The sequence below is a fragment of the Delphinus delphis genome, chromosome 3, assembly GCF_949987515.2.
Source record: "Delphinus delphis chromosome 3, mDelDel1.2, whole genome shotgun sequence".
Classification (NCBI taxonomy): domain Eukaryota; kingdom Metazoa; phylum Chordata; class Mammalia; order Artiodactyla; family Delphinidae; genus Delphinus; species Delphinus delphis.
In genome coordinates this window covers 141,495,460-141,518,292 of record NC_082685.1, presented here as the reverse complement: position 1 = coordinate 141,518,292, position 22,833 = coordinate 141,495,460, and the positions used below count along the sequence as shown (strand labels likewise).

At 48.7% G+C, this 22,833-nt stretch overlaps 1 protein-coding gene across 1 annotated transcript in view; it reads left to right on the top strand.

Moving 5' to 3' along the window:
• Positions 1-20,356, top strand: part of EGFLAM (EGF like, fibronectin type III and laminin G domains) — a 171,449-nt gene extending 151,093 nt beyond the window's left edge. The window contains exons 19-24 of the mRNA XM_060007067.1: positions 3,787-3,810; positions 6,321-6,399; positions 9,421-9,564; positions 16,156-16,239; positions 17,755-17,858; positions 18,674-20,356. Of these exons, the coding sequence (XP_059863050.1) occupies positions 3,787-3,810; positions 6,321-6,399; positions 9,421-9,564; positions 16,156-16,239; positions 17,755-17,858; positions 18,674-18,828 (590 nt within the window). The 3' untranslated portion in view covers positions 18,829-20,356. The remainder of the gene's footprint in view (positions 1-3,786; positions 3,811-6,320; positions 6,400-9,420; positions 9,565-16,155; positions 16,240-17,754; positions 17,859-18,673) is intronic.
• The last annotated feature ends 2,477 nt before the right edge of the window (positions 20,357-22,833 follow it).

The window sequence follows — 22,833 nt, the reverse complement described above, 5'->3', positions numbered from 1 at the left end:
GCAGGGGGGCTCTGGGGGGCTTTCAGGGCTCTTTTTCTTCAACATCCTAGGCTAGAGCCAAGATTAAAATCCAGGCAGAACATCAGCTGTCCTTGTGTTATGTCAGTATTTCCTTGTGCTTTGAAATAAAGATGATGTTTCTGGCAAAATGGCAACTGTTGCGAATCCTAAGAAGATTCGTATATAGGAGGTGTGGCCTGTGTCACATAACTTCTCCTGTTATATGGCTTGAGAGGATTAATGGGACTCTGGGTGCAGGTTAGGACTGTTAAGGACAATTTTTCCAGGCCCCAGCAGGCTCTCAGAGGTGCACAGTTACCAAACAGACTTTTGAGGTGAGCCTCTAGTCCTGAGTAAGGATTGGAAATAAAGGGAGGCGAGCTGGTTCCACAGAGATGCAGGAGAACGGTCTAAAAGTTGGGGTATATTCTTCATGAGAAAAACAAAGAATGGTTAGAAGCCATCCTTGGTTGTCAAAGAGGATCCTGTCTGATCCAGCAAGGTGATTCTTTTTTTTTTTTTTTTTTTTTTGCGGTACGCGGGCCTCTTACTGTTGTGGCCTCTCCCGTTGCGGAGCACAGGCTCCGGACGCGCAGGCTCAGCGGCCAGGGCTCACGGGCCCAGCCGCTCCGCGGCACGTGGGATCTTCCCGGACCAGGGCACGAACCCGTGTCCCCTGCGTCGGCAGGCGGACTCTCAACCACTGCGCCACCAGGGAAGCCCTAGCAAGGTGATTCTTAGCCTCATATATTTAAGGGTTGTTTCCCTCCCTGATTAACAGATCATGCTTCAAAAGCACGAACCTTTCCTAGCACTCCCCACAGAAGTTAAACCAGCCCTTTTACAGTGGGCAGCATGTTGTAGAAATCCCCAGCGCCAGGCCTCCCCCAGTCCATACCAAGGCGTACCTTCTCCGTCAGGAAATTAGCTTCTGGGATCCTCAGTGAGTCTGGTTCTTTCTACCCTCCTCAGAGGCGAATTCCACTGGGACCCTAGTCAGGAGATTGGAAACTTGTTCTCACCTCTTGGTGGTGCAGACAGGCTGGGGCCAGAAACTCAGACAAATCCTGGAGCGGTCCAGGCTCCCAGACCATCAGAACATTGACGGTGTTTTGGGACACCCATCCTGCCCTTTGTCTCTGGCAAAATCAGAGGCAGGAGCAGAGCCTGAGCCCAGATGGAGGTGGGTACCGGGCTCCCACTGAAATGCAGAAAAGTGAGCCTCTCTGTCCCCAACCGGGGCAGGAGGATCCAGAGGGTCTTCCAACTCCCAGCCGCGACTCCAGGTGCCAGCAAAACCCACAGGGCTTGGTGGTCCCCTCACCTTCCATTTGGGGGCTGTCACTCTTAGGTGCCTTCTTCCACCTCAAACCTCAGCACCCCATGCTGTACCCCAGTACCGAGGCCCTTTTCTCACCTCACCAGAGGGGTGTCAAAAATCCTCCCTCTGGGCTTCCCTGGTGGCGCAGTGGTTGAGAGTCCGCCTGCCGATGCAGGGGACACGGGTTCGTGCCCCGGTCCGGGAAGATCCCACGTGCCGCGGAACGGCTGGGCCCGTGAGCCATGGCCGCTGAGCCTGCGCGTCCGGAGCCTGTGCTCCGCAACGGGAGAGGCCACAACAGTAAGAGGCCCGCGTACCGCAAAAAAAAAAAAAAAAAAAAAAAAAAGCCGCCCTCCTCAAAAAGATACTCGCCATCCTTAGAGATTTCTGTCTTCTTTCTCTCTGCTCTCATCCACATTTACCCACCTGTGTCCCAGTCCCTCAGGGCTCTTGTATTTAAGTTACTAACGAGTTAAAGCAGAGTTCCACGAAGCATGTGTAAAAATTTAAGTTCCAAGGAATACTGGTGGCTGTTTTGCTCTCACAGAGAGAGACAGACAGCATACATTCATAGGCACAAAATGGGAGGGGGCTTCTGGGGTCAAATAAATCTGGGTAATCCTGGGTGAACAAACCACTGTCTCTTCTGTGGGACCTTTCAGAGCATTTGCTATGTTCTGCGTGTCCAAGACAGGGGTGCAGGATGCAGCTGTTTCATCCTGGGGTTCCTGCAGCCTGTAGCAGACAGGCCATGAGCCGGGTCCTCCTTTCCCTTCCCTGCATTCGAGTTTGGGCTCAGACCATGCAGGACCCTGCAGGCCACTAGATGGGGTTGTTTCTCTGTAGCAGCTGAAGCTGCTCTACATTCACTCCCGACACCAAAAGCTAATGGCTTAGGTCACACATTTGTCAGGGATGCGCAGTCCTCAGAGATGGGAACCTGCCTGGTCCATACTGATCTCCCACATTCTGGACATTTTATGTTGTGTCTAGTGAATTCACATCGTATTGCTGGGTGTGATTTGGGTGATTCTTTTGGCCGGGGAGAGGGGTCCCAGTGCGTAAAACACATAGCATCATTAAGTATGGGCTATAATTTAAGAAAACTCAGTATGCAAATCACAAGTAAATAAAACATAGAAATTGTGCATACTACAGGGAATTTGTTTTCTTTTGATGGTGTATCATAAACAATGGAAAATTTGGGGGGGTGTTCAACCTAGATGTTCATGTTTAGATAGCTGAAGACTGGTAGTGTTGAAAAACATTTTTTTGCTGTTCTTTACTTTACGGCTGCAGAGTCAGTTTCATGGAACCAAGACATCTGCTCCAAGTAGAGCTGTCCAGCAGTGGAGGGTGCTGCCCTATGGGCGAGAGAGCTACCCATTGTGGAAGGTGTTCCCTGGGGCTGGATGGCCATCTCTCAGGGGGTTGTTGAGAGGAGTCCTGGCTGCTGAGAAAGCTAGGTTACTACTACACCCCAGGTCCTTCCTTCACTGGTCCTGGGACTATGAAGGAGCCAGCAAGCTCCCCTTAACTCGTCATATGGTCCATTGGGAATTTCAAGTCCCTGCAGTGGAAAATGCTTTGCCTAGCTTGCAGGCTATTCATTGGGGGTATTATCTGTGTCACCAGAGGGCACGAGCTTTTAGGTCTACATGTGAGGAAGCACCAGAAACACTTTTCCACGAGTGCCTCTGCCACAGAGAAAAAGACAATGTAGAAGAAATTAGATATAAAGGGTTAGGGCCAAATATAGTTGTGCTGACAGTATTTAAACAAACCACAAAGGGCCAGAAAGGGCTCGATGGTCACTTCTAGCTGTAATGTTGTAGGACGGAGTTAATATTTATCCACATACGCTGACGACACTGAGTGTATTTTCACCATTTTTGTATTCCGTGGTGTCATTTCTAGAGCGTTCCCCTGCTCTTTGTTAATCACCACGTCACCAGGGCTCTGGAACATTGCAAAGGGGGTGGGGTGGGAATTAGGGTGATAGTTTCCACTACGGAGAGAAAAAAGAGGCAGCTGGCTGGCTTATCATGCCTTTTTCACACATAGCCTGGAAACAAGAAAATAAATGGTCATTGACAAGGTAAGTAACTTTACAAGGAATTTCTCCAGGTTTAGATTAAATGGGGACTGTCAGCACAAGCTCAGGGGAGCCTCAGAGTGTCAGACAATTTCTTACATACATCTTCTTGGTCCACCACCACCTGTGCCTCCACTCGTGAGCTGGGACTGGGGAGGTGTGTTGGGTGACTTGGTGCTCACCATGCAGATTTCCAGTGGTTCCTGTTGGGAATCAGATTCACATTCCGTAAGAGGAATGTGAATTCCTGCAGGGCTTCCCGAGGGCAGCAAGGCTGGTTCCCAGAAATCTGCAACCAAAGTAATTGGGATTTTACAATGACTGTGAGATTCTGACCTTCCCTGTTCTGTTTCATGCTGGCACCTGGCAGAGTGTGGGAACTACTGCCTCAATAGTAAGTACAGTGAGTCCTGTGTACAGTGCCCTGAGAAGCTGTGACAGTGCCCTGGGCTCATGCCAAGGCAGGCTGCGGGCACAGTGCAGGCCAACCACCTGCAGAGGTAATGAGGGGGACACACCTCCCAGGGTGGTGGGCATCCTCCCTCCAAAATCGCCGGCCCTGGGAACACACTTGTCCCCCAGCTGGACCTCGGGAAGCCCTGAGCTCCTGAGCTGGGGGGCTTAGCAGGCACCTGGACGGGGCTCCTACACACCCCTTTGAGGGTCCAGGTGCAGAGTGTGCCCTGACCATTTCAGGGAGTCCAGGGGAATGAGGACTATTGGCCACAGACCCAACAGCGGGGACAGGCCCTGCCTGAGGCTCAGCCTAACCCAGCAGGGGCGCCCGGGTGATGTTTAGCTCTGGGTGGGATAGTCTCTCCTCCTGTCTCAGCACTAGCAGCCTGCAGTCCGGGGCCTGCCAGCCCAGCTAAGAGCTCTCCTGCCCTCCTGCATTTCCGCACTCTTACTTCTCATCCCCCCTTCTGGCCCTCTCCTTTCTATTTCTGCTCCTCTGGGTGTCTCTCCCAGCCTCACCTTTCCCATCCCCCTCTCCTTCCCCTGCCCGGGGCTGCCATCCATTTTTACACCTTCTCCACGGTTTTCTTTTCTCTTCTTCTGGCGTCTACTTTCCCCTTCTTCCCTCTTCCCACCATCTTTCTGCTCGTGTCATTTTGCATCTTTTTCCTTCTCTCGACTTCCTTTTCTTCCTTCTTCCTCCTACTCGCTTTAAGCACAGGAAGATAGACCTGTGGTACAGCCCAGAATTTAAGATGCAAGAGCTGTTCACTTCAGTCTCTAAAAGGTGCTCCGGTCAGCAGGCCCTTGTCTTGGGCTATGCTGCCTCAGAGGACAGTGAAGCAATTTCTTAGTTACCTCAGAAACTGTCTTTAACATTTTTTACTTCTGTTCTGCATTTCTTGTTTTCTTTCTCTCTCCCTTCCTCCTTTCCTTCCTTCCTTTATTTTTTTATGAAGAGAATGGGAGCATGCTGTGGTGACCTGCTAACACAGGAACCTGTATTTGGGGGCCCAACGTCATTGGATTTTGTGTTTTGCTTTCCTTCCTTCCTTCCTTCCCTCCTTCCTTCTTTCTTTTAATGTTTAGAAGTTGAGTTTAAACTCTCCTGTCATTTGTAGTGTCAATAATTGTACGTTTTCTCCCCTGGGTATAGAGTCCTTAGTTCAATGTCTTTGTACCAACAGCATATTTTTGTGAAACTAGAACTCGTTTTATAAGCTGGCTTATTCTCTCTCGTTTTGCACATTTCTTTAAACATGAGATTCACTCTACCTTAATTTATTTAAACTGCCATTTGTGCCTTTCTAAAGAGAAGAGAGATATTGCTATAATCTCTTTAGAAGAAATGCCCTAAATTATCCCTAATTTGTGACACCAAACACAACTCCTTAGCCTATTCTTTTACTGACTGTATGGAAGAAGGAGATTCCTCAAGAACACAAAGATGAGAAGTTGGGAGGAAGGAAACACGCCTCTAAAATATTGAAAAGTAAAAAGCGGGCTCAGGGCCAGAACTGGGGAGAGTCGGTCTGGCTCATGGTCTATTGTTTTCTTAGCTGTATGATCTTGGGCAAATCCTTGATGATTTTATGCCTCAATTTCCTAGTCTATAAAAATGGGTTGTTTCCCTGGTGGCGCAGTGGTTGAGAGTCCGCCTGCCGATGCAGGGGACACGGGTTCGTGCCCCGGTCCGGGAAGATCCCACATGCCGCAGAGCGGCTGGGCCCGTGAGCCATGGCCGCTGAGCCTGCACATCCGGAGCCTGTGCTCCGCAACAGGAGAGGCCACAGCAGTGAGAGGCCCGCGTACCGCAAAAAATAATAATGATAAAGTAAAAATATAAAAATGGGAACAATCAAACCCTCCCATCCCCACCCCCCACCCCCGCTCCTTCCTGTGATTGTGGTGAAAATCTTGTGAAATACAACACCGGAAGGTGATTTGCAAACAATTGTCAAAGCCTCATCCCCTCTGCTTCACCAGTGTCTGAGGTCATGGCTGAAAGGGCTCTGGACCAGATTGGCTTCAGCTAGAGAAATCCTGGTGGGTTTTGTTGGGGGGATTGTTTTCTCTGCCTCCCTTGGAGAACAGGGTTATCCCCAGCTGCTCCTCGCATGGCCCAAGACCTGCCCTTTGGCTTCCAAGAATAATTGGGCACAGTTCAAGTTTTGGCATATTGCAAGGCCTTCTCGGCAGTGCTGAGACCGATAGGAGTGACGGCCAGCCCCAGAGAGGGGACAGCAGGGAGATGCCAATTACAGGCCATCAGGCCGGGCAGTCCCAAACCAGGCCAAGTGCCTGTACAGCCAAGAGGAAGGGGCCGCCAAGTTGATAAATGTCCTGCTTCCAGGAACTGGCTTTCTTTGTATTTTCCCGCCACGTGGTGGAGTGTAGGGGTCAAGAGAGCCATGTAGCATGTAACCTCCATTTTCTGTTCTGTCTCAGCCATCACAGAAGCCATTGAGATCCCTCAGTTTATCGGCCGCAGTTACCTGACATATGACCATCCGGATATCCTCAAGAGGTAAGAAGCTTCCACAGGCACCTTCCTTATCTCCTGGTCGGTCAATTTCTCAATATCTTTCCCAGAGCTTTTCCTTATCTTCCGTGCCAGAAGATAGTTCTCCAGAAAGGCACGAGAATTTAGCCATAGTCCCAGAGGGGAAAAAACATACAAAATAAACATAGAAACTAGAACAAAAACAACACAAAAAACAAACTCAAAAATGCAACCTTTGAAACAAGCCCATGACAAACAACCCAAAGCCTTTCTGGTCCAAGGGACGTTTCCCAGAGAAAGGGACGTGCCCGGCCCCGGGATTTCCAATATTCAGGCTTTGAGAGGCAGTGAGAACTTGATGCTCCCGAAGCCAGGGTTATATGAGTCCGATTCCCCAGCAGGGCAATCAGCGTGATGCTGCTCTGTGGCCATGGTCTGAAGAAGCCAGCCGAGGAAGGGTTCTGGGGCAGACAACAGACAACCAGACAACAGCCCCAGGTCCGTGTCCTACTTTGCGTCTCCATCGACGAGGTCCACTGTCCTCTTCAGGCTCTTTCCAGTTCGGTGGGGGGCTCCTCAGCTCTCTTCACGTGGATACAAGAGCATGATCTAAGGAGATGCCTGAGTCACAGCTGTGGCTTTTAATCGCTGGTGGCAGATGCTCCAGCCCGCTCCGGGCTCCAAGCTCCTGGTCTGAAATAGCCTATTTTGCACGACATGGGAAAGACTGGCTCTAGGCAAAGTCTTCGATCTAGTGAAGCTTGGCTTTGACGCTTTCAGTTTACCCTTTTCTCTTTCTTTTCCTTCCCCCCTAGCTCTTTGTAGTTTAGAGAGTGCCATCCCTCACCCTACCACCAGCACAATCATTCTAGAATGTTCCCATCCTCTTCAGGTTGATCACATCTTCACAGACTAAGGCAATGCTTTAAGCCAAAGGCATGCAGTTCTTAGGGTGGAACTTGGTGGCTTTTCGAGGAACAAAAGAGGTTGAGAGACATTTTCCTAGGGCACTGGATGTCCCTGGTGACTCTGAACACACACCAGACAGACAGGGCTTTGTTTCTCTACTCTTATGTTGTGTTTATCAAGGTTGTCTTGCATGGGCCTTAGGCAAAATGGATTCCCAGCCAAGAAACCCTCTTCTTTCTTAAGCCCTTTCTCCCCAGAGATGGAAGGGTGTTCAGTCCCCAGAAACTGGGAGCGTGTGAACAAGGCCCAAGTTTCTAGCCCCTTGGTGCTTAGTGAGAGGCACTGGGTGGTTGGGAGCAGAGGGGTTTGGTGAAAGGAGGAGGTGCAGTGCCCCAAAGCAGAAAGCCCAGTGGCACCTGTGTGCATATAGGTAGGTGCATGTACGTGTGCATGTGTGTGAAGCTGCAGGTAAAAGTCAAGCTCAGGGTCTGCTTCAGTTAGATGCCTTCGGCTGCAAGTAACAGGAAACTCAGCTCAACATGTCTTAAACGTGGAGGGTATTTATTATTTCACATAACAAGCTGTCCAGACTTAGACTGGATCCTGAGTTGATTAATTCAGATAATCAACGGTATTATTCAAAGACCCATTTTCCTGCCTTGTTATCCTCAGCTTATTTTCCAATGGTTATACCCTTTGTGGTTATAAGATAGTTGTTCATAAATGCTCATTAAATGGCTGTAAATCATGGCAATATCCCATGCAAGTAAAAAAAACTTTTTATTTTCATGTGACTCTATTAAAAAGGAAAGGAGTCTTTTCTAGAATCCTCCTGATAAATTTCCTCTGTCTCATTGGACAACGGTGGGTCACATGCCCACCCCTAAACCAGTCACTGCAAGAGAAATGGAACCATCGTGATTGGCTTGTACCAATCAATGTTTCCAAGGCAAGTGAGGGAAAGAAGGAAACTTGGACAGAAGACGGGAAAGCAGCTCTCTAGGGAACAGGCCAGGGCTGGATTGCTCTGCACCTGGCCTGGTGAAGCAGTCAGTATCATGGACCCTGCTCCTCGCCCACCACTCTGAGACCCTGCCTGGGGAGGGCAAACTTGATCTCCTCCTGTCTGGCTCAGGCTCTGGGAAGCCTTAGACAAAAGTCCCCTCCCCTGTTCACTACTGAATGCACTCTGCAGCTCCAGGCCATGTTCGTGAGACAGAGGGATGGTGCACGTGACAGAAAAATGGATAAAGAGCTTTTTCCAGTAGTGCCATCTTAGGAGCAATATTAAATTATGTTTACTCTCATCTCACCTTTTATTTAAGGACTCATGGTTGCTTTTCTTCCTATTGCAGATGAAACACTGGTCACTTTCTAGGGAAACTGGATCTGTGAACTAGTCTCTTCCCAAGAATTGTTAAGAACATCTCAGAACTGATAGGGACACAGAATCACGTGAGCCTATTCCCAGCCAAAGCTGTAGGGCCGGGACCTGACATTCCTGACCACCCCTTCCTTCCTCTCATCTTCCTGTTCCTCTCCACCCTGTTTTTGCCCCAACACCCCTCGAGACCATTATCCCATCACCTTCCTTCCAGACAAGGCACCTTCCTTGTCTGACACTCTGCCCCTTGTCCAGTCATTCCTCCTCTGCCCTCCAGGATGTCACCTCCAGAGATAGCCATCCACAGCCACGATCATAGCCCAGAGCAGCTGCCCGCTTGAACCTCTTGGTAATTAAGGAAACCACTTCCTTTTGAGGAATAGGGGACAATTTCCCAAGGACCCGTGAGTGGTAGGACAGGAAAGAGGGAAGACTTGAGGTGTGTGTTGGGGGTGCAGGCTGGGACCATGGCCTTGGCCACAGTCTGGCTGATCTGTGACTCATCAAATGCTCTCTTGTGGCATTTGACCACACCTGGGGAGAGAGACAGACTCCAAAGTGCAGAATGAGGAGGTCAGACCTTTAGACCCATGGCATGACCTGTGGTGGTGATGCCTTTTCTAATCTCCTGGTAGCAAGAGTCAGAAATGTCAGATTATCCTCATAATTGGCAGAGGAATCTGGGATTCCTCAGGAATGAATGTTGGTGGAGACTGGTTGATCTGATGTCATTATTTGTGTATTTCCTCCAGGGTGTCAGGATCCAGATCAAATATATTCATGAGGTTTAAGACAACTGCCAAAGACGGCCTGTTGATGTGGAGGGGAGACAGCCCCATGAGACCCAACAGTGACTTCATTTCCTTGGGCCTTCGGGACGGAGCCCTGGTGTTCAGGTAACCCCTACTCCAGCTGCTTTCTACATCACCTTGCGATTTTTCTCAGACGGTACAGATCACGCCGAACAGAGGGTTGCAGGGGGAGCCAGAGCGCAGTCTGCTAGAATGAACAGCTGCCTGCAGCTCCGAGTTAATTTGAGGCTCCTGGTCTTTCTTTCCAATATCCATCCCTAGAGCAGCAGTTGGTCAGCTATGGCCTGACGGCCAAATCTGGCGCGCCACCCCTTTTTGTAAATGAAGCTTTATCGGAATACTGCCACCCATTCATTTATGTATTGTCAGCAACTGCTTTCATGAGACAGTGATACGCTTGAGTAGGTTCAATAGGGACTGTATGGCAAAGCCTGAAATATTTATTATCTGGCCCTCCAGAGGAAAGTTTTGCGACTCCTGTTCTAGTATGTTCCTGCCATATACTCCCCACTTACAAATTAGGAAGTAGTCAAAAGAAGACGTTGATCCTGCCAAGCACGGACTCGGGCATTCGGCCCAGCGCTCTCCAGCTCAGGAAGATCTGAAGATTCAGTCTAGAGACCTTTCTTTATATTCTGACTCTGCTCCCTATTCACTCTGGAGCCTTGGGAAGGAGAATGCCTGCTTTGTCCGATCTCCCACTGCAAAGAACAAAGCACAGATTCATATCTCCATAGGGCAACCCAACATTTGGATTTTTAAAAGTGCTTCTTGGGTGATAACGGATGAGCCAGTTCCAGAAGTTCTAACATCTTTTACGTCGGTTTAGACTGCTCTCAGATTTGTCAAGTGGGTTCCTATGAAGTAGCTAAAGGATTACCTGGATGACTTCTCGCCACCAGAAGCTGGGTGGCAGCTGGGTGCTAGCGGGATTCCCGAGGGGCAGGCGCCAGCTGTGTACTATGAAAAAGCTTCTCTACAGATTGTGATGGTACAGCCTCACTTGAGGTTAGAAATATCTCGTTTAGACCAGTGATCCTCAAATTGTGGTCTCCGGACCCGCAGCATCAGCATCTCCTGGGAACTTATGAAAAATACAAATTTTCAGGCTCCACCCCTGACCTACTGAACCAGAAAAATTCTAGAGGTGGGAACCAGCAATCTGTTAACTGTTTCTCCACGTGATTCTGACGCCTGCTAAGGTTTGAAACCCCTACTCACCATCTGTTCCATGGGGACAGGAATTTCTCTGGCTTTTCCTTCTTTAATCCCCCCTCTGGTGACTAGCACGAGTGTTCATTAAATGATATGGAATTAATTGGAATTGAAATAGACGAAAGTGAGAGCGGAACTGCAGAGAAGATGAAGGCTTAATTGTGGGGCTTCAGTGGGTCATGCGCTGGGATTGCTGACAGCCAGGGTAGAATGCTATGTCTTTGCAATTCGAATAAAAGGCATTTCGAAAGGAAATGTCACTTGTCCAACAGCACGCTTGCCCCTACCCAGCAGAGTGTGCTCAGCGATGTGACCCTATGGTTGTCGAGGACTTTGGGGTGCCACGTGTGGTTGAAAGCTGGAGAGAGCAGTTCTCACCACCTCCGTCCCCTCCCCCCGGACCCTGAGGTCAAATGCTGAGCTCTTCACACCCCAGTTTCAGGCTGGCTGCCGCAAAGCCATTTTCTTGTGGTTTTCCTGTGGTTAACCTCGCCAAGGCCTCAAGTACTTGATTGTGCCCAGAAAAAGGAACTGAAACAGTAGCTCAGCCGTGGGTGGGAGGCCCAACTTCCCCCTAAACCGCCAGCGAAAACCCAGCTGGACAGGGAAGCTCGATCTGCTCGGGACCCCTCACAGCCCCCGCTGGCTCTCACACCCGGCCCTGGGCAGACCCCCAGGCCCCCGGGCACCCTTCTTACAGCTCCACGCCATCCCGATGTATTTCTTTTCTTACCATCTCTTTCTCAGGTTTCTGGAAATAGGCCCCGTGTTTTCCTCTTTAGCCTGGAGTTCTGGCTGTGCTCTGCGTAAAGGGCACAGCACTCAGTCTCCACCGGAGGCAGGCAGACATCTGAACTCTTCCCTGGGCCCCAGGCCCGGCGCGGCTGCTTTGCTGCGTTTCCTGCCTCTGGGCAGCCACTGCCCCCAACATTACTCACCCAACACAGATGTATGGAAGCCCTGCGGGAGGCTGGGCACAGAGAGGAATCAGAGTGTGGCCACTGGTTTGAAACTGTCGGCATACAGAGAGTCAGCTGCGGGGCTCATGTTAGAGGTTACTGGATTCCTGGGCCCACACCCAGAGGTGCTGGTGGAGGAAATCCCGCTGAGCGCCAGAATCTCATTGGAAGCCATCAGGAACCACCACGCCCTGAGAAACAGGGTCTGAAGTGGTCACAAGCATGGGCTTCAGAGTCAGACGTGCCGGATTCCCACGGCCACGTGATCTCCTGCAAGTTACCGACCTCCGTAAAAGGAAACGGTTGGTCATGAGGACTGAATGAGTTAATTCATAGAAAGGCCTTAGTGCAGGGCCTGGTATATCTAGTTATTAGTGATAATGATCATCCCTGATCGGGTGTTTTCTATGTTCTAAAAACTCCGATCGCTAACATATGTCAGGAAGTTGGCCCGATATATCTACTAAATAAAATGTAGCTATTATTATTTTTATGGTTGTTATTATTCTGAAGAAGGCCCTGCCCTCAAGCAGCTTACATCAGTGGAACCTAGAGAGTGAACTGGTTGATTGGGTAGATGAACCATTTTTGAGGTTTTGGTGTTTGATCCAGGTCCAAAGCAAACAGTAGGAAACCTAAGATAATACAATATAATCTCAGCTTTCTTCACCTAAATGCTTGTCCTTTTGCTAATTTAGAGCTCAGAGCACTTCAACCAGAGAATAAGGAAAAACAGTGGAATTCTAAACGAAACAATTATGTATGGTTTTGGTGCAAGGTGAAGTAAAAGAAAGGGAATCAGCGTGCTCAGCGACGAGTGTGGTTTTTGCTGTTTGTTTCGTTTCATTTTGTTTTATGATTATGTTTAGGGCATGAAGCCAGGTGTGTGAATATCACTTCACGGGCGATCTTTCCCGCTAATTTTCCATGTGACCTTGATAACATTTTCATGCAGCAGAGAAAGGAAAGCAGTCTGACATTAGCAGAGTACCCTGTGCTATACTTTAAAGGAGGCCTAAGTATAAGGACCCCACCTGATGGCATTTCCTGGTGGCCCGCCTTGGTGCTCAGCCTCCTAGCCTTCCGTGAGCACCAAATTGAGTAGGTACTCTTGGATCAGGTTAACCGATTCACGCTAACCGGATGCACAGGAGGTTGATAGAGAAACCAGGTGTGCATTTATTTGTTCATTTATTCGTTCATTCACATGTTTTTACCTTTTTGAAAAAATTGAGGTATAACTAAGTGAAGTGAGTCAGAGAAAGACAACTATTATACGATATCACTCGTATGTGGAATCTAAAAAAAACGTGATGCGAATGAACTTACCTACAAAACAGAAACACACTCACAGACATAGAAAACAAACTTATGGTTACCGAAGGGGAAGGGGGTTGGGAGGGATAAATTAGGAGTTTGGGATTAACAGATACACAGTTCTATATATAAAATGAACAACAAGGTCCTACTGTATAGCACAGGGAACTATATTCAATATGCTGTAATAGCCTATAATGGAAAAGGATCTGAAGAAGCATATACGTAGACTGGTGTACACTTCACTGTACACCAGAAACTAATGCAACGTTGTAATTCAACTATACTTCAATTTTTAAAAATTGAGGTATAATTTACATAAAGTGCAAAATACTAGGTGTACAGCTCAATACATTTTTAAACATGTAAACACCCGTGTAACCACCACCCAGAACAAGGTATAGAACATTCCCCCACCCACACCCAGGAAGGCTCCCTCATGCCCTCTCCCAACGAAGGCAACCACTAATCTTGGTCATTTATTATTTAAAAGAAAGAGAAGTTCCAGGGTGATGTATCAGGTGTCTGGGGGAGCAGGAGGTTATTCGGAGGGTCTGAAATCAGAGAGAGTTGGGGGGGGGTTGGAGAGTCAGGCCAGAGATGTGCCAACTGGGCCACGCCACCACCTGCAGTGACGGCTGGACTCCTGTCTGCTGGGTTCAGCGTTTGCTCCCTTGAATGCAGTCTGGCTCATTGCATGAACAGGCGTGTTATCAGGCTGGAGAACAGAAGAAGGCCCGGCCTTCGTCCGAACACAACTGAAAAGGTTTCCATTCACTTGATTACAATCACATTCCAGTCTAGTGCCACTGCAGCTATACCCAAGTCACCTTGATTCTGACACCTGGGTGTTTCTGGACGTTCTGGTTACATATTTACAGCCTGTTGGTTTACTCTCACACATGACTACTCTTCCAGGAGAGGCTCGATGAGTTTATCTCTTGGCGGCAACTTTCTCCTATTGCTGGCTCCCCCAGGTTGTATTGTTTGACGCTATATCCAAGCTGCGTTAAGTACTGCGTATATTTGGGGCAGTGGGCTTATTTGCTTGGCTCCTACTCTGTGCTGTGCTCTTTACATATGTTACCTTACTGAATCTTCCCTAAGACCCTTCAGGGAAGGTATTATTACCCCATTTCACAGATTAGAAAATTTAGGCTCAGAGAAACGAAGCAAATTGCCCAAGATCACAGAACTAGTAATTGGCGAGGCTGGGAATTGAGGCAGATTCATCTAATCCAAGTGTCTAGGCTCCTTCCATCACCCCGTTCTGCCTCTCATAAAAGCCCACATAGTAATTCAGCTACATTTCTGCCAACCAGCTCTCAGCCCTTCCTTATACTCATTCATTTCTTCAACAAGCATTTGGCCACTAAATAATGAAATCTGAAAATTCCACCTCCAGGCTGCTTCGTACAAGGAGACACTTGATGTGGGAAAATTCATTAGAAAACAGTGGAGTTTTCTGGGTCAGAGCAACATCTTTGTCTCCGAGTTTGTCAAGTCACCCGAGTTCTATTCTTGGTTAAATGTCGATGGGCTGTGTGACTTCTTTGAGCTCCAGTATTAAAGAAAGGACCCATAGTGCTTCCCTGGGGAAAGCCAAAGCTTTCTATTTTTGCTCCTTTCTTATACTGAGTGCATGCAAGAGCTCAGTGACTAATGCGGGTTTCCTCTCAATATTCCTATGTCTTGGCCAACGAGCTAAAGGAGAGACATGTCCTCTTACAAGATGAGGAGAGGGTTGTCCAGGTGGAATACATTTTCCTTCAAAAGCATGATTACATAGGCTTTATTATTTTATCAAGGGGAGGTCTAGGCAGCTGGCCCAGTGCCCGGCCTAGAATCGTCACTCACCAAATATTTGTTGTATTGAATTAAATTAGAATAATTGAATGAACACTGAAATAAGAGGGTTATTTCTCTCTGGTAAACAACATATGCATGTCTTCTGATCCCCTTAGCGTATCACAGTATCTGGCAACTGAAATAGGAAATAGAAAGCTACCGAGTAAAATGTGGCAGGGTCGGGGGCAGGGAAGACACCAAGTTCAAGTCCTATACGTTAGCTCTGAGATTTTAGGCAACTTCCCATAAATTCTTTGGGGCTCAGCTTGCTCTGCAATGTTTCGCTCTGTTTTGTCTTTTGAAAAGTAAAAACACATGTATTAGTTTCTGAGGACTGCCATAATAACTCACCACAAATTGGGTGACTTAAAGCAATAGAAATGTATTCTCGCACAGTTCTGGAGGCTAGAATTTCAACCTGGAGCTGCTGGCAGGGTGTCTTCTTCCTGGGAGCTCTGAGGGAGTCTGTTCTATGACTGTCCCCTGGGTTCTGATGGTTGCTGGCAATCCTTGGTGTTCCTTGGCTTAGAGATGCAATGTTCCAGTCCCATCTTCATGTGGCGTTCTTCTCCGTATGTCTTTGTCTCTGTGTCAAAATCTCCACTTTTTATAAGGACACCGGTCATATTGGATTTAGGGCCTCCCTAACCCCATATAACCCCCGTATAACCCCTCTTAACTAATTACATATGCAAAGACCTTGTTTCCAAATAAGGTCACATTTTGAGATTCTGGGTGGACATTAATTTTGGGGGATACTATTCAACCTAGTATTGATACAACACATTACAAACGATAAAGCCCTTTTGTTCCTTATACTCTAATACTGTACATAGAGCCTAAAATAAATCAACCTTGAGGACATTATGCTAAGTGAAAAAAGCCAGTTACAAAGAGACGAACACTGTATGACCCTACTTATACAAGGTATCTAGGGCAGTCAAATTCATAGAAACAGAAAGAATGGTTGTTGCCAAGGGCTGGGGGAGGGCGAAATGGCAAGTTGTTTAATGGATAGAGGGTTTCAGTTTTACAAGATGAAAAAGTTCTGGAATTGGTTGCATAGCAACGTGAATGTACTTAACACTGAACTGCACACTTAAAAATGGTTAAGGCTGTAAACTTCACCACAGTTAAAAATAAAAATCCAGTTTGGGTCACTCATGGCCTAATCTGGGGACCTAGTGTCTTTATAACATTGTTTTGTGTTGTGTTAAAGAAACTACATCCTGAGCTCCAAAGAACTTTCGCAGTGAGAATCATTTGTGAACGACCGTCGGTGTGTACATCAGTGTTTGATTCCGTTCTCTGTCTTGTTCTTCTCCGACGCCTTTAGCTATAACCTGGGCAGTGGTGTAGCATCCATCACGGTGAACGGGTCATTCAGTGACGGTCGGTGGCACCGAGTCAAGGCTGTTCGGTGAGTACCTGCCACAGTGGGAGACAGAGCTGACGGGATGTACTCTCCAATTCCCTTTAGTCCCATTTCCTGTCCCCCATCCTGGCCTGGCATCCAAGTATCCTTGATCCGGGTCGTTAGGTCATCTCGGTACCAACTCCCACCTGTGCCCTTTACTAACACTAGCGGGCCAGAGAGGCTGAACTCCCAAATCTTCACTCAGCAGAGATCTTCTAGAGAAAGAACTTCGATGGCTAAACTTGAAGAAGCCCTCGCCTTCCACGGAGATCTCTAGTGAGATAAGATTTCAGGGCAGGTGGACTTTGAGGAGATTCCAGAATGCTGGAAGCCAGGTCTATACCCCACAGTAAGAAGAATAGGAAATCCAGGTATTCCCCCAAGGAAATGACTGAGCCAGGTCACACCACAGTCAACAAAAGCCATCCAGCACACAGTGCTTCCAGTCTGCTTCTTGGTGCTCAACACTTATCTGTGTGGCAGTTGGGGATCACTAGGCATTTGAAAAAAGTTTCCAGTATGAAAGATGGATATCAGAACAAATAGATATAACAGAGCAACTTGGAGGAAACAGACACTATGAATGAAAAAAATGATGAAAACGTGAATATCATCAGTGAGGTAGGAGAGGCTATTAACCCAAGAAACAAGAAGTGATTGCTATAAAAAAGGAACATTAAAAGACCAATAAAGAGCTCGTTAAAAAAAGAGGAAGAAAAGAGGGAGAAGGAGAAGAAGTGTGGCTGCTTTTTGGAAACCACCTTAAAAAACTGCAAAGCCCTTGCCACAGATGAACACCTCCATTCCACTGTCCTCAGAGTCACTTTTGGGTGACTCTCTGGGTCCTTTAGAAACCTCAAAGCCATTCTTCATCCTCCCTAAGAGTAACCTTCTACAAAGACTACTGCATTGGCTTCCCATTGTGCTTAGAATCACATCCACACTCACCACGTGTCACCATGTCACCACCACTCCTCCTGTTAAAGTTCTTCTCTGGTTCCCTCTCACCTTCAGACTAAATTCTAACTAAGCTCCTTATGCCCTTCACCGTCTGCTTCTGGCTTCATCTTTTACTGCTCTATTCCCACCTCTAGAATTCTCTATGCTCAGTCTGTACCAACCCCCACGTCTTTTCTCTCATTGCCGTTGCCACTTCCTGTCTGCATTAGCCTTCTCCTTCACCTGACCTACCCAGCCTTCAAAACGCACCTCAGAGTCTTTTTTCAGAAGCTTTCCCTGGGCTTCTGTTCTCTTCCCGTAGAATTCCACAGCTCCCGGCGGCCATTCTTCCACCATAGAGTGGCGACACTGTGTGATCACCGGCAATTGGATTTTTTGTTTGTCTTAGGAATGTCGGTGGTTTTTTGTTTGCTTGTTTTTGTTTGTTTCATTTTGGTAGCTCCATCATTTAGTATAGTGCTGGGTGCTTAGTAAGGACTTCAGTAATACATTTGTATTAAAATGAATGCATGATTGAATTACTGAATGAAGCTCCAAAAATGGTGGCGGTTTTCACAGGGATGGCCAATCAGGAAAGATAACTGTGGACGACTACGGGGCCAGAACAGGCAAGTCACCTGGCATGATGAGGCAGCTCAACATCAACGGAGCTCTGTATGTGGGTAAGTGACCTTGACCTTTGACGAAACCTAAATTAGGCCAGTGCGTTTTCTTTTTAGCCTTCCGTTTGTCATGCTGGGGTTTCCCAAAGCTGTGTACTTCACTGGGTCGGTCAGATACTTGGAAATCAGGAAGCTCTCCAGATATTCCATTCTTCCATTTTCTGAACTTCTGACTCATGGCTGAGGGGTCAGGAAGCACTTAGATGATTTTGTGCTGTGGACCGATCCACAAGGAAAACCCTGCTTTTCTTGTTTATAGAACAGGAGCCTGCTAAATATAGCTCCTTGAATTCTCCCTGAGGAAGGAGGATCTGTCTTTCCGGCCCCCTCAGAGTTAGAATGCGTGGTATTTTTGTACATAGCTTAGAACCCACTAACGCTGACACATCAACATGAAAAGATACCTCTATCTGTATGATATTTCCTACAAGTGAACTTAATCGAAAGCATTCAACATCAGTGTATTTCTCTTGGTTTAAGATAACATCACCTCTTACCACACATACTACATTTTGTTGACATTATACAACATTTCAAAATGTACCAGGTACTATTTGGTTTTAAGTGGTCAACTAGGTCAGAAATCACTTATGAGGTGGCTACTTCTAGGCTCTGATTGTGTATCAAATTGATCCAAGTCAGCTTGTTCCTTCAAGGATAATTATAAATTAGACAGCTGCGATGTCCTGAGTTCTAGGTACCGCAGCCTCACCTATCCTGTCGGCTGAGGGACGCCTTGGTCAGCAGACACTCAGGCATACTGAAGAGACATCCTTCCCTTTGACTCACGTCATCTTCCTTTGGCCTCCTGGCAGGTGGAATGAAAGAAATTGCTCTGCACACTAACAGGCAGTACACGCGAGGCCTCGTGGGCTGCATTTCTCATTTCACCCTGTCCACCGATTACCACATTTCCCTCGTGGAAGACGCCGTGGATGGGAAAAACATCAACACTTGTGGAGCCCAGTAACACCAGTTGGCTCTGCCCAAGGGACAGAACCTTCTATCCTGAGAAACGCGGGGGCTCCAACACCTTGCCTGACACCACACACAGAGGCACGGGGACCAGGTGTGTTTCCTTTCATCAAGGAGCAAGTACACCCTGATGGGAAACTAGGACCAAGACAGGAGTCCCTGGGTGGCCTTTCCTGCTGACACTCTGTGGGCCAAACCCAACGGAATGCTCTGTGTAGGAAGCATCGGACTTCGTCCATTGAATGTGTAAGTGGCCGCCAGAGATCACACATCACGGCGAATTTCCGAGGCTGTCTGCTGTAGCTCAATGACTGTGTTGTGATTCATAGTTTGTAAGAAAAAAAAAAAAGAAAGAAGGGAAAAAAAAAGAGAGACCCAAAGGGCAGTATTAAAATACTTCTCTCCTCCCCTGACTCTTGACACTCTTACCGATAGCAGAATGACCGTAAGACCTTGAACCTCAAATTTCTCTACTTTGGCCCACGAATTACTAGGATTAACCCCTTCCCCTCCTCACTGGCTTGTTCAATGTGCTCTGACTATGAAAATAAGGATTAAGGGAGACTCGAGATAGAATCCTAATTATAAAGCTGCACCCTGGAAGTTTACCTTTAATGAGAAGTCCTTACTTTTTATAATGCAAATCTAAGAAAAGGGGCACCATGCCTTTGTAGCTGTCCTTTTGTATGTGTATATTTTTATAGCTACAGATTGTCCACACAGTATACTTTTGCAGGTTTGGGTGGACAACCCTGAATTCTTTGCACACTCACTAAGAATTTTCTCCCAAAGGAGACTTGTCTGGGCCCTTTGTGGCATCAGCAGAGCGGGGTAGGTAACTTGGGGTGGGCACTTTGTGGAGCTGACTGTTCTCTCTCGGTAAATGATGACTCAAGGAGGTGACTGTGAAGCTTCCAGAAGAAGCAGATGGAAAGGCACATGTATTACTGAGGTGGGTCACTGTCATTCTGGTTCGAAGTGGGGGGGGTGTCTGTAGTGAACTTGAATAAAGAAGATGAACAAGGCTACAGCACATTCATTTAGTCGTTCGTTCACCTGTGGAGGGGTTACGGGTCCCTCCCGAGGCGGTGTCTAGAAATGGACACGAATACAGTCAGTGCTTCTCAGGCTGGTCTGAGCATCTGGGCAAGAACCAGAGCAGCGGGGCTGCTTCCTTCTGAGCCATCACAGTGCCACGCGGTGACCCCGGAAACAGCTGGCTCACTGGCAGATCCCCACGGCAGGACTTGCCAAGGGCAGGTGAGATGAATGCTACCACCAAAGAGGTGGGAAATGCGAGCCACCTCACACAAGTGCCTGTAATTAGTCCCATCGTGACTCTGCTCTTGCTTGCAGGCGGTCAGCGAAGGCTTCGAGCTTTGTGCCAAGCACAGTTTTAGGCACATTAAGGGTTCTAAAACAATGAATAAATAAACTAGAGACGTTCGCCTTGAGCGTCACCCTTCCGCCTCCTGTCTTTGGGAACCTTCGATGACCAGAATCCTTCCTCTCAGGGCAATAATGCTCACAGCAACAGCGATTCCTCCTCTCCTGCGTACATCACCTGTGAGTGCGGAGTGGAGAAAGCCACGTGGTAGAGAGTGGGTGTCACCCACAGGTGACCTCCCCGTCACCCTCACCTCAACACGGTTTCCTTGGAGACATCCGGGGTCAGTGCTTCCCAAGATATAATGGAGTTGCTTTCACAACTCCAATTGATTCACATTTTGAATCGATTAAAAAAAAAAAGTCACGGTGATTTTGGAAAAATGTCCAGTTGAGCTGAAGCCAGAAGAGTTGTGCTGCGGATGGGCTGTTGTGCCCTGCAAGCGTCATCCTGAGAAAAAGCACGGTAACCCGGGGCTGGGGGTCCGGGAGTGACGGACAGGATGAATTGCCTTTCCCTAGGTGGGCTAGAAAAACAGGCGTGACACGTGATGAAATCAGAGCCGTAGAGAGGCTGCGGGTGAGAAGGCAGCAGAATAGGGGGACCCAAGAGGAGCTGATCACGTGGGAGGGCTCCACGTGGGAGAACAGGGTAAGAGACAGTATATCCCAAGCTCTTTCACCCTCTCAGTGGCCAAAATTTGGGAAACATGGGATGAGTTTATAGCAGAGGTGGTTGGGGGAATATAAACTTTGTCCTGAAGCTGAGGGATTAGACCCGAGTTCAGATGGGCAGGACAGCCGAGGAGAACTCAGCCTGGTTTTGTGGGTCCCCCGGTTTCCTCTCTAAGTGTATCTGCTGTCTGTCGCCACAATAATGCTGCACGACAGACAACCACAGAACCTCAGCAGCATACCGCAAGGTGTGCGGACTGCTTCCATGCCTCGAGGGGTCAGCTTGGCATTTCTGCTGATCCTGGCTGGGCTTGACCAGGCGGTCCTTCTGGTCTCAGTGGGTCTCGTTCACACGTGTAGGGTGGCTCGCTTATCGTCGCGTTGGCTGGGATGAGGAGGTGACTTGGGTCCGCTCCACCCTCCTGCTGGACCCGTGAGCTAGGCTGACATGCCCTGCACACGGTGATGGAGGAGGGTGAGAGCACCGGAACTGAGGTCTAAGGCGTTTTACAGCCGGGGATTGGAACTGCCTCATGTCGCCTTTGCCACATTGCGCTAGTCAAAGTCCGTACGCTCAAGAGATGAAGCAGTAGACTCTGTCTCCATTGTGAGAGCAACTACAAAGTCACGCAGCACCGGGCATGGATTCAGGGAGGGTGGAAAATTAGGGCCGTTAGTGCAACCAATCCCCCACCGCAAGTCCTGTGCTGTTGGGGAAATGATGCAACAGGGATGAGGTGAGCCCTGGCAGGAGTTCATCCGTGGGGTCCCTGGGGCTGGGCGGAGGCCTGGGAGGTGGTGGTCACGGGCCCAGCGAGGGGAGCAGCGCCTGCCTCTTCCAGCCCCGCCTGCTGTGCCCCTGCTGTGCCCCCTTGGTCCACCTGCTGCCTGGTACCTGGCAGCCGTGTTGTCATGCTGAGGAGGAGGGCCTGGCAGGGGATGGGATCTGCGCCACGGCTTTTGGGCAGCGGCTCTGTGCAGGGGCATGTCGGGGAAGGCTGGCTGCGCGCTTGGCTTTAGGAAGAGCTTTGAGGAGAAGCCAGGGAGCTCGGAGGTTAACGCCATCCCTGTCCCGCCCAGGAAGGATATTATGAAGCCTGGGTTACTGAAAAGCTTTTGTCCCACAATCAGCATCTGAGAAAATTCTCCAGAACTTCCCATGTGTTCTAAGCAAGGACGGCTGGGGTGCTGTCAAGAAGGGGAAGGGTAAGCTGTGACAAAGTGAGAGAGTGGCATGGACATATATACACTACCAAACGTAAAATAGCTAGCTAGTGGGAAGCAGCCGCATAGCACAGGGAGATCAGCTGGGTGCTTTGTGTCCACCTAGAGGGATGGCATAGGGAGGGTGGGAGGGAGACGCAAGAGGGAGGGGATATGGGGATATGTGTATATGTATAGCTGATTCACTTTGTTATAAAGCAGAAACTAACACACCATTGTAAAGCAATTATACTCCAATAAAGATGTTAAAAAAAAAGGGGGACTGTTCTTGCTTTTCTTACAAAAACTGACTTGCGCACCGGCACGTGCTTCCTCTAAGCTCGCCTGGGGGCTCTTTCTCAGAAAGGTCTGCGGGGTCATCTTTGTCCCCGTGCTGCCCCAGGGCCCGAGGCGCGGCAGCTTGGTGACTCTGCGACTCAGGCACCTCTGAGCAGCTGCCGGTCTCCCACCCCCTTCTTTGCCTTCCATTTCTGGGCCGGGGCCTGTCCAGCCCCCAGGCCCCTCCAACACAAACAGGCCCTCTGCTTTCCACATGCCCACAGCCCGGGCTTCTGAGGAACCGGTGCTTCCCTTCCGGTCCCCTCGCCTCCCTCCCTCCCTCCACCGCCCACCTCTTCTCCTCTCCCCGTTGCAAGGAGCCATCTCCTCCCCGAGTGGGCGGAGGGATCTCGGAAATGTGCCCGGAGCTGGCGGGCCCAGTGCTTTCCACTTGGAG